The 12,162-nt window shown below is 38.7% G+C and overlaps 1 protein-coding gene and 1 non-coding gene across 2 annotated transcripts; both read left to right on the top strand.

The window, feature by feature from the left end:
* The first annotated feature begins 2,736 nt into the window (after positions 1-2,736).
* On the top strand, positions 2,737-3,820 carry hcar1-3 (hydroxycarboxylic acid receptor 1-3). The gene has a single exon (XM_042434266.1). The coding sequence runs from the start codon at positions 2,737-2,739 to the stop codon at positions 3,727-3,729; it is 993 nt and encodes a 330-aa protein (XP_042290200.1). The 3' UTR covers positions 3,730-3,820.
* Positions 3,821-7,981: 4,161 nt separating this feature from the next.
* trnai-uau lies at positions 7,982-8,075 on the top strand. The gene is made up of 2 exons: positions 7,982-8,019; positions 8,040-8,075. It is a non-coding gene; the product is annotated as a tRNA-Ile (tRNA).
* Positions 8,076-12,162: the final 4,087 nt, after the last annotated feature.

Raw genomic sequence — 12,162 nt, 5'->3', positions numbered from 1 at the left:
CAGCGTAAACTGTTGCCATAAAGTGTCTCTGAGAGCAGATGTCAGTCCTGACATGGTGCCACCGCTGGGTCCTGTGTGTTTGTTTTGTGTGTACTCTAATAAAACAGTTAGATGAATGGTGGACCTCCAGATCAGAGTCCAGCGATTCTAGCAAACACACCTTCTCGGAAAGGGGACTACACCGCCGCATGAAAGTCAGTGACCATAAAGTTATCAAGCTGACAAAGGTCGGACTCTTCACACAGTAGTGAGCCGGGCTGAGTTTTGTGCATGTGTGTACAGTGTGTGTGTCACATATTGATGCATATTGAGTAACCAAGGAGAGTTTGGTTAGGGAAATTAACAGAAAAACCTTTGCTTGTTTTTGAAAGTCATTTATCAATGTTCAGTCAGTCTGGTACTCTGAATTGAATGCACCCAAATTAAATTTAAAGTAATTTAGAGAGAAGATGACTTGAAATGAGATGGAATGAGTTAGTAAATGGAAAACAACTTAAGACAAGATTAGATGAGATGAAATGATTTGCATGTCCTTACATGTTTTGTAATTTTGTGGTCTATGTATTTACTATGTTTTATGCTTAAGTCTGTGTTCTGTGTTTTACCTGGCTGCAAGATACATTTCCCCTTAGGGGCAATAAAGTTTAAAGTCCCCCTTCACTCAAAAATATATTTTTCTTCTTGTTGCTTCAGTTGGATGTTTGAGCTTCACTGTGCAGAATGATGTATGTGCAGAGTTTGAGAAGACTGTTTTCACTTTCATCTGCTGAAAGTGGAAAGTTTCTCTGTGCTCATTGAAAATGAGCACAGTGGAACAACCATCTCAGAGACACATTATTGCCCCAAGCAGAGTATTTATCTTAATACATGTCCGGAGGGGATCTTTAAGTCAGGAGTTGTCTATGTGCTCGGGATGGCACATGAACACTTCATAAATCACCTAAATGAGTTGAAATAAAGTGCAGTAGATGTGATGAAATGAGGACCAGACAGGGCAGGGCAGATGTCACATAATTTTACAAAGGTAAGGGTCAAGGTCGCAAAGGTCTTCCAAGTGCATAGGAGAACCCATGGTGGAAAAATCCTCCCTAGATCCAGTGTTTGGTTTGTCGTTTCTGGGCTACTGTAGAAACATGGCAGTGCAACATGGCGGGCTCCATGGAAGAGGACCCGCTCCCTCTGTAGATATAAGAAGCTCATTTTAAGGTAACAAAAACAAAACAATTCTTATTTTCAGCTTATTATACACTATTATACACACATAGCATACAGAAGTGGGCCAGTTCAGGCAATGATGTGGCACTGCTGGCCTTTTTTTGGCATGGAAAATGTGAGCCTTAAATGGCCTGCATGTAAAATAGCGAATATGGCCCAAATATCCAAAATCAAATGTGGGCCTTTTTTGATTTTTGAAGATGTGATGCTTTCAGGTTTGTGTATTTTGGATGTGGGCCAGTTCTGTTTTATCTGTTTTTTTCTTGGTTGAGATACGGCTTGATTGTGGCCCAGATCTGGGAAACAGGAGCTGACCGCCCAAGTGCCATCATTCCATGCGGTACGTGGACCGGATGAAAGTGCAGAAAGTGTCAGGTATGGGCCGAGCTGGGCCACAGCAATTTTGCTACCTGGGATACTTATGAATATTATATTCCATTTCTACCAAGTCTTTTCCACTACATGCCACTAAATCTTACACACAACTGTGATCTCAAATACCAGACATGCTTAACTCACCGCTACTTTTCTCTGGAACCTTCGTCAACCATCATCCTCATGTTATGACAAGCCCTCTGAGAACGCCAGCTTTTATACACAGTGTGGCCAGGAAGCCAACGCTGACTTGAGAGAAGGAGTGCAAGCAGGTTTCTTAGGGAGCCAACAAATTTAATACTACAAACGGATACAGGTGAGTCCTTAAATTTCAACTTTTTACCTCTACTGTATCACATGTTCATTTGAGTTTAAACTCTAGAAAACTTGCGATGGTCATTATCTGTGTATCTTTCATCATTAATGTGCAATATAAAGAATGCTGAGCTAGGTTTTGTAGGATATAAATGGATGGGAAAAGGTGAAATTCTTTTGGCATACGATTATACACATTAAGTCATATATTGTAACGGTTCTAAAAGAACATGTTCTGGCTGACATGTCTCTCTTATTTTTCACTTAAAAATTAAAACACTGCTTTATCATGTATAGAAAGTTTAGATTAAAAGAAAAGCTTGACATTTTGCAGATAATTCGATGAGCGGTTTGATAGCACTCTCATATTTGTCTGTCACTGACTATGCAGATCAATATCTTGTTTTATATCTCAAAATATATCTTGTTAACCTAACAAGATATATAGTGTTGACTGATGAGCTATGGAGGCACTGGTAGGTGGCCAGGCTAGCAGTTTCCCCTTGTTTCCAGTCTTTATACTAAGCTAAGCTAACTGGCTGCTGGCTGTAGCTTCATGTTTAGCGAAGAAACATGAAAGTGGTATCGATCTTCTCATCTAACTCTTATGAAAGGGAAAGGGAGTGGGAGGGGTGTTCAGTTGGTTGCAATCTGCAACCTCACTGCCAGATGCCTCTAAATCCTACACATTGGTGCTTCAACTATTTGGGCCATGAAATATTGAGGCCTATAATACTTTTCTCTGTCCTTCTCTCCTCTTCAAGTTTCTGCTGAAAGATCTGCTGAAAAAGGAGCAAAAACTTGAGAGATCAGACTGCATTTACTGGTGAAATGGCTTCTGCTGGTATCCCCGAGGTGATGAATGAAACCACTTTCTTTCACTGCAAACCCAACCAATATGGAACATCGACTGCGCTGATTTTCATGATCATTGAGATGATAGTGGGCTTGCCAGGCAACATAGCAGCCATGTGGATTTTTTATTTCCACATGAAGTTCTGGAAACCCCACACTCTCTATCTCTTTAATCTGGTTCTAGCTGACTTCCTGCTCCTCATCAGCGTGCCTTTCCGTATCGACACTCACCTGAATGGGGACAATTGGATGTTTGGACAGGTCTGGTGCCGCATCAACCTCTTCATGCTGTCTGTCAATCGCTCTGCTAGTATTGCATTCATGACAACTGTGGCACTGGATCGTTACTTTAAGGTGATCCACCCACATCATAGCATCAGCCGTATGACCTTAACTCAGGCAGGGAAGATTGCAGGCCTGATCTGGATTTTGGTGATTGCCCTTCGGATTCCGTTGTTGACCATCAACCTCCTGCACCAGCATGACAACCTTGCCCTGTGTCGCAGCTTTAGCTCTTACGAAGTACCTCCTTTGGTGATAAAGGTGCACTATGTGGCCTACATTGCAGAGTTCTTCCTGCCCTGGTTCATGTTGCTGTTCTGCTCGGTCCGGATTACCAGCTACCTGCGCCAACGGCAGATGAACCAGCAGAAGAGCATGTGGAGAGCCATCCTAGCAATAGGGGTGATCAGTTTGGTGTTTACCATCTGCTTCCTGCCAGCTATAGTCACAGGCCTGGGTGGGATTTACATCAAGACGTTCTACCCCGAGGACTGCACATCCTACACACGGATCACCCAGCTCTTTATGGTGTCTATCAGCTTCACCTACCTGAACAGCGCATTGGACCCTGTCATCTACTGTTTCTCCAGCTCCATGTATCGTGACGCCCTCAGGAGCTCCATGAGTCACCTGTGCTTCGTGAAGAAGAATGTCAGACCAACAAGCAGCGTTGCCAATAACTGCTGAAAGGTGACTGAATTATCTATAGCCCCCTTTCTTGTAAGGGTTTATCTCTAGACAACAGACAAGTCAGTGAGAGTCAGTGTTATCAAGATTATTTCATGGAGGAGTTTTGTTTTAGACTACTGAAAATAAATGCTTCAATAAAATACTATATACAGTATATTTCAATGGATGCAGACAGAAAGTCACCCAGAAAAAGATGAAATCAGTCAACCCTTGTGTGTTGTCTACTAAAGATACTACTGGACTTTGGGATGGGACTTTGTATAAGTCAGTGATGCCTCTCACCCACCTACACACTCAGTCGCTTAGCCGCACTTTTCATTTACTCACTCACTCACTCACTGATATTCACTGACCAACTCCCTCACTCAGTCATGCACTCATAGTGACTGACATTCACTCAGTCACTTTCTCAGTCATTCATTCACTACAAACTCTTATAAATACACACTTAACTTGGACAGTTACAGCTTGCATTAGAGGAGTATGTTAAAATTTTTATAATGTTTTATGTCTTTATTTGTGTACACTGTTCAGACAGTCTGCATTACTTGTTTAAGTATTTACTTTTTAAATGACTGAAATGCAGGTTTAATTACCTGAATGAGTTTGATGCATTGCTTTTTTTTATTACTTTCTATTTCTGTACACATGTTTAGCATCTTCATTTAAAATGTTAATAAAGTGAGACAGTTGTATCTTAACATTTTAAGACAAAATTCAAATGGCTATGGTTATTCACTGTTGTAAATACTGTAAGTGAGTAATATCAAGTCGCAAGGTTAGGAAAAAAATACTTTAAAAGTTTAACAAAACTGATTGTACTCCTCAATGCTAGCAGTCAATTACTTAATAGTGTGTTGTGTAGCATGTTGTACAAATTTGTACAACATGCTACTTGTTGTGCAAATTAACAGTAATGAATTGCAATCCTTTTGGCAGTATTTTACTGTAAAAGTAGAAAATAACAGTTGTATGCTGTATTTATAAAAACAGCAACAAACTGTTAATTTCAGCAACAGCAAGACACCACTAATTATAAAGTAAATTAATGGCAACCCTGCTGCCTGTTTTTTTTTTTTTTTTTTTTTTTTACCATTTTTTGACAGAAAAATCTTTAACAGTGTACATTACTACTCTGAAGGCAACCTAGTAGCCCAATGGAGACTTTATGATGCTGGACTCATTGACTGAAACGGAGTCGCACCATTGTGTGGCAACAACAGACAACACTAATGGTGGCACTGAACAAAAAAATCAGTTGTTTAAAACGGCATGAAAAACAAGTTTGTTCTCCCATAGTTCATCATTTTATTTTATTTTACATATTTGAGATGACTGGTTGATTAGTTTGGAGGAAGTGTGTCTTATCAAAGGCTTAGAGCACTAAATGCTATCTCACTGCTGAAATATTCAAACTATATGTATGTGGGAGTGACATTAACATGAGAAAATACAGTGAGAGCTGTATTCAGAGAGCTATTCAATATTTATCCTTAAAACTGTATAATATGGATGTGAGCACAAATAAAAGCAGCAAAATGTGAACATGGGTTGATCTGTTGGCACTGATTGTATCTATTTGTTTCCATACACAGTAAAAGATTTACTAGTGTAATTCTCACATGTATTTCTGATAATGAATGGATACAATTTTCACGATATGCTACAAAATATTTATCAAAGAGGAAAAACAAATGCATAGCTCTTACAATACAATACAATCTCATTAGCACTTCTGTTGTTTGGCTTTCAGAGTGTGGAGACCCTTCATTTTACATGTTATTAATTATGCCATATTTAATATGCACCTATGCACAGTGACATAACACAACTGTTTTCTTGCCATGTAATTGTTTTTCTATCCCATCTCTAAAGAAATTACTCCATAGAAGTTATTCTGTGAATTGTGGTTCTCGTTTACAACACAAAACAAATTTGCCTCAATCTTTTCTTTACATTACAGCATCTTTCTTCAATTCTTTAGCTCAAGACAAAAGCTGCATCAGGGGCCTATAGATTCCAATCCAATCAAGGAATCACAATAATTATACACAATTAATATTGATGTTAGTATTAAAGGAATAGTTAGTGTTATTAATGACAACTTATCGTGATATGCTAATCTAAAACTGTTTTTTACACATGCAACCATGCAGGTCACTTGTAGTAATCATGCATTACTATACATTCATGCACTTACAGCTGGATCATGGATGCCTACAACAGTAAGACTACAAAAAACACATTATTTGATAAACATGTATAAAAGGGAGGAAGATATTGATTAAAGGTAAGATTTTCCATGTAAATATTTACAAAAAAGTTAATAAGTAGTCAGTTAGTTAATAAATAGATAGTTTACTATCTTCTTAGTGGATATTCTGTTCAGGTCATTGCAGATCAATATAACACCATGTACACATTAACAACACAATGTAACGTACAATGCGTCCACACAGGTACAATCTGTACAGTGAAAATGTTTGAAATGGACCACAGTGTAACACAATATGGCAGTATACCAGTAAAAATAGGTTGATAAACAAGAGACAGATAGACAATGGCTGGACATTAAGCACAGAATTGTACCAGAAACACCATAATGATGTTAATTACAGAAAGAAATGAAATGCTGAACACATAAAAACAACACATGAAACACATAAACATTGTTATCATGTCCATCCCAATCTTCCTATCCCCTTTAAAATTAAGCTTACAGTGAATAGTCTAAACAGAGAACATGAATGTGGCGTCTCAGAATGTCTGTATCAAAATTCACATTATCTGCTACCATTAGAGAACAGCTGCTGTCCTCTGTAATTGTTGGGTGTTACTAAACTATTACCAATTTGTCTAAGATTATGATGAGAGTTGTTGTTGTTATTTGGTTTAGTGCATTATCAATGTACTTTTAATTAACTTAATTGAACCTGTCCCAATATCAATAAAACTACATTAGGCTGTGCTACTTGTTGGACATTTAATTGGGCTAGATATGATATTGTGCCTAAAAACACCTTTCATCTGCTGGTTATGAGGAGGAAGGCACACCAGAAAACTATGGGTAACAGTTTGCTATATTTGCCACTCTACATTTAAACAACGGTTGAATGACCGTAAAGACATTTGTTTTGTGATTTTTTTTATTGCGTGCAGGTAAACAAGAGGTTCAGTATTGCAACATTTGGGTATCACAGGTGCACATTATCATAAAATGATAGGTAATATGAGTTTTTCTTTCTCCATCACTTTATTTAAAGAAAGCATCACTTGCAATGTGTGTGACGATAATACAATAACAGAAAACAATTTGGCATCATAATGAAATAAAGATAACATAAAAGACATGACTTCACTTTGAGTTTGTCGATACCGTCAACAAGGTAACAGGACAAATGGTAAATAGTAATAATAATAACTAGATAGAAAGTAACTTATCAGAAAAGGTAGGCAATAAAATCAGATTTCTTTCAAAAGTCTTGGAGCGTAATAACTGTATGAGCACATTTCTTATTGTTTATAACTTGGATAAACTCAAAATACTTTCTAGACCTCCAGAACTTGGACTTATGGATGTGAAATTTTCCCGGTAAAATTAATAAACTGACAGTCTGGTTTTTGTTTTCATAGTATAATATTACATCCTTGGCTTCCTGCTTAATTGAATGGTTGGATTGAGTGTCAGAATAATCCTCAATTTTTTCCCCCAGAATCCTGATGTGTGCTGACATTCATAAAAAAGATGTTAGGTTGTCTTCTTCATTTTTACAAAAATCACATTTGTTATTGATATCCACAAATCTTAAGATGAATATAAGTAGTATGAATGTTTCCTCGTGTGTCTGTTGTGCATGACGTCATTGACCCATCCTCGTGACCTGAGCTCGACAGCCAGCTGGTAAGCAGCGCCGCTCTGTGCTCGGTTTCACTAGCAAGACGCAGGGTCCTGGAGGTCATGAAAAGTCCCAGCCGACACATTATTTGGCCATTAATTCAAATTTGGGTCCATAGTGACATCGTTTGTATTATTTTGTGTGCCCTAAATGGCACTGCGTGTTAGAAAGTAGCTGTCATTTCACCATTATTCGTTGAGCCTACCGTTGTGGTTTCATACTTTCATCTCAAATATAAACGTTTGTGAGTAGCTTTAGTAACAGCGTCATCAAATAAATTCAGACAGACGACACAGGAACAATTGATTAGATGTTGCTTGTTTATAAACTGAACTGCGGCTGGCTTGTAGTGAGCTCCAGTGGCGCAATCGGTTAGCGCGCGGTACTTATATGACAGTACACTGTAGAGCAATGCCGAGGTTGTGAGTTCGAGCCTCACCTGGAGCAGTCTTTTGATAGCGCTCTATCGCATATTTATGTGAATTCATTTCGTTTTGTTGAAAAAAGATATAAATCCTATTCACATCGGGATTCTCGTCGCATCTCTTTGTGACCATTGAAGCTCGTAACGAGAACAAGAACAGTGATACAGCTTTAAATGTAACGTAACTGGGAACCCTTACACATAAACCACGAGTCAACAGGAATATTACAGTTACATCATAGAACCATACCAAATACCATAAAACAGGCTACAGTAAGATCTCTTAAATTCACTTATAGACACACAAAAGTCTACACAGAGAATTTATCTAAGCATATAGGGAGGCATTAGAATATATTTGCATTATCTGATGTGATGTTTTTTATACCAACAAAGACACATTATGTCATTTATATAAATATTTTAGGACAAACTTGACAAAAACATCATGGAAATGGTGGCAACAAAGCAGGTAAGCATGATTATTTGAGTACAGACTACAAACTGAAATAGTATTCCAGCTTCGCGGTCAGCAGGGGGCAGCATCTCTCCATCTCTGCACAGACTCAGGCTTAAAAAGGGAAGTACAGTTACACTTACAGTAGGCTATAAGCTGACTTCATATTGTATCATATAATAATCATTTGTTTAAAGTGGATGTCAAATTTTACATCTTGCATGATGTGAAATTTAATTTCAAAAGTAATTTAAATTGTTATAAATTCTCAAATCATGCCCACAGCAAATCCTTAAAATCATAGATTTTCAAGTCAAGATTTTTTTTCTTTGTATTGTAAATTTTGAGGTTAAGAGTTCAATCATTCCACATCTGCTTTTCTCTGGTCTTAAACAGTTTTCCAGAGACTCAGTTTAACTCTTGGACCATTTCATTTCATTAGTGTAGCAGTATAGCATATGGTCACATTCCTCTTATAAACATCAATAACTTGGTTTAACAGTCACGGAATGAAAATATTAGTTCACATGCCAGTGATTAGATTGTGAGTCAGTGTGAGTCAAAAGTGTTAATTATGTTCAATGAATTGTCATTGACTTGGCAGTTTACTGTCCTGCCAGTAGGGGTCGTTGCTGTCCACCGTTTGAGCCCGCTGCTCTTTCCCTCCTGATGCAGATGAGAATGCTTGAATATGACTGGCTGTGTCTCCTGTTTGAATGAAAACAGTTGGTCCGGTTGTGATCTTCCCACTTCTGCACTCCCTGTAGTCTCTCTGCTCATTTTACACATGCAGCTACATTTGACATGAGCTGACTTTATTATCCAGTGGGAGCAAGGACACTGTAGGGATCACTTCACATCTGCACACATGGATGTCTGTGTATGTTGTTTGTGTGTGTTTATGAAGATGTGCCTTTAGTAGGTGCAGCTTCAGTCAAACAGAACAAGGAATTGTACTTCTGTTGCTCCTGCATATATGAAAGTTAAAGAGGTAAAACTATTTTTTCCTCTTGCCACACTGCCAAGAGGGTAGGGTATGAGTAAAGCTCTGGAGATGTGATTTTTTGTGTATGTATTTATGTTTGAATTGAAAGTTGGATAAAATAGGGCGTAGGTGTTCAACTATGATGCAAACCTCAATTCAAAACAAACACACACACGCACATTGATTTCAACAGTGTTAACCCCATGATGAATGAATCAGATGCCTATCATTGACTGTCACAAGCGCAAGAACAGGGCTAATGTAGAAAACAGGGTGTGCTGAGGGACTTGAACTTGCTCCATTATGATCACTTGAGGCCAGATGCAATGAGCATGAGATCACTAGATTACAAAAAAAGTTGGGACATGTGTGTGTGTTCGGGTTGGAAAGAGTACTGGATTACTCTTTCAAGTAAGGCATATTTAGTTTATTGAAGTGTGGGAGGGAAACTCATAAAAACTACTCAGAACATTTCCCACCTGATCCAACAAACACATGCTGTAATTTTTCTTTAATTTTCATCACAGTCCCTATCATCACTGCACTATACCTGCCTGTCCAAACATCTGCAGGAGAGTCTTTTCATTCTACCAGTGTTGTCTTTTCTCCCCCTCCTTCAATAGAGAGATGATGTATTATTGTGTGCTCACTGTAGAATAAATGTACTATGCAGTGACAGAACAATGGTGACTAAAGTATGAACTGCAATCAGTTGTCATTGTAAGGTAACTACTATGTTACAGGAAATGTGATGAAGAGAAAAATCAGATAAAAGACAGAACTTAGCAGTGCTAAAGCTACATGCTAAGTCATTTTAATTGAAGCTCGTAACTCTTGGAGCATTTACAAGAATGTTGTATGCACCTACTATCACACAAAAATGTAAGCATGCATGGAGCTGCTGTCTCTCAACATAGCTCATGCAAAAGTATCAGCATGGAATCTTCTGTCTCAGTGTAGCATAGCTAAATCTAAGAACACTACATCTATATGAATGTTTTGTGTCTATTCCTGTTACCGTCACGTGTCGAGAATTTTTCCAGGTCACTTTTTGTCTCAAGTCCAAACAATGTCTTGGTGACATTGGTGTCTCACGTAAAAAGTAACAGGACAGTGCACGGTGTACTAACAGTTTACCAGTATACACTGTGCATCTTTTTTGTTTTGTTTCCCATATGTCAGAACAACCTGTGCAGCAATATTAGATCAGAGGTTAGTATTGTTTATACAGTAAGGTTCATATCAACCATCACATTCCACTTGGGACACATTTTGTCTGTCTGAGCATGATGTGGGTCATCATGTTATTAGCTGTGCAAGCTAGCTTTGGTTTGTTATGATTTGAATATACAGCTCACCGACCTGTTTCACTCCAATGGAGAGGTTGATCAGGGTGTGTAGGCATGAGTATGAGTGGTAGTGTAATTAAAAGAGTGAAATTGTGATTGCATTGGGAATGGGAATGTAGGAGTGGCTGAGAGTGTGTGATGATGAGAAAGAAAAATACAGACAGTGTATGTGATGGAGAGACCTGAGAATAAACAGAGCTTGAAGGCACCATAACGGTGAGTGTAGGTGTTGTGGCAAGGCCTGTTCCTCTATCTCTGCCCTCATCTGGCCTGCAGCATTAATCACCTCCTCTCATTACCCAGCCATCTTCATGCACACACTTGCATGCACACACACCACTGCAAAGGACCGCAAGTGTTGTTTTTTTTTATCAAATACATGCAACAACTCTTTTGCAGGCTGCAACTGGTGACAGGTTGACCTATGTCAAACTCTAATGTTGATTTTCGGTGTTTTGAAAGTCATCCTGCAAGAGTATATTAAGATCTTTAGATCTAAACCAGCCTCCAACATGTTACAAACCATGCGGCTATGTGTCACAAGCTATAATTCACATCTGTCTTTGGTTAGGACTGAGTGTTCGCTCACTATCTAGCTGTCTGACAGCTCCCAGGCCCAGCTGTTATGTATTGTGGCCCATGGGCTCTGGTCATTACGTGTGAAGGTATAATTATTATCATTATTGTTTTTTTTTGTTTTTTTGTTCTTCCACTGCTCTCTTAAGCCTGGGGCCACTTCAGTGATGAAGCGCCTGTCAAGTTGCCAAAAGGAAGTGATGTCATTCTGCCTGGCCGCACACCAGCAAACTCTGAGGTCAAAGGTGTGTCTTGACAGAAGGGGAGATGTGTGTGTGTGTGTGTGCATGTGTGTGTGTGTGTGTGTGTGTCTGTGTGTGAGTTTTTGTGTGCGTGTTTGGGATATAACCTACGGCCAGGGAGGGTTATTGAGTTTCGATGAAGATGTGAGATAATATTTTGTTCTTAGGCAGCCAATTATGTGACTGTTCTTCATGGGATATGTGTGAATTTTGGGGTCATCTGGTGAAGAATTCCCAGATGTGCCATTTACATTTTTTTAACCTACACTTTCTCAAGGTAAGCCGTGAATGTCGCTCACACTTCATCACCATCATCTTTCATCTTTAGCAGCAATTGTTCAGGAAATCTTAGTGTGTGTGTGTGTGTGTGTGTGTGTGTGTGTGTTTGGGAGGGGGAGGAGAGTGTTGCACTGAAAGTAGCACCATGATAAAGCAACGCTATGGGCTGTGATCATGTTGCTACATAAAATGAAATTTAATCCAAGAAGTTCAGTTTGAAAG

The sequence above is a fragment of the Thunnus maccoyii genome, chromosome 14 (genome assembly GCF_910596095.1).
Source record: "Thunnus maccoyii chromosome 14, fThuMac1.1, whole genome shotgun sequence".
NCBI lineage: Eukaryota > Metazoa > Chordata > Actinopteri > Scombriformes > Scombridae > Thunnus > Thunnus maccoyii.
Note: the sequence above shows the minus strand (reverse complement) of the source record. Positions and strands in the feature narration are given on the sequence as shown.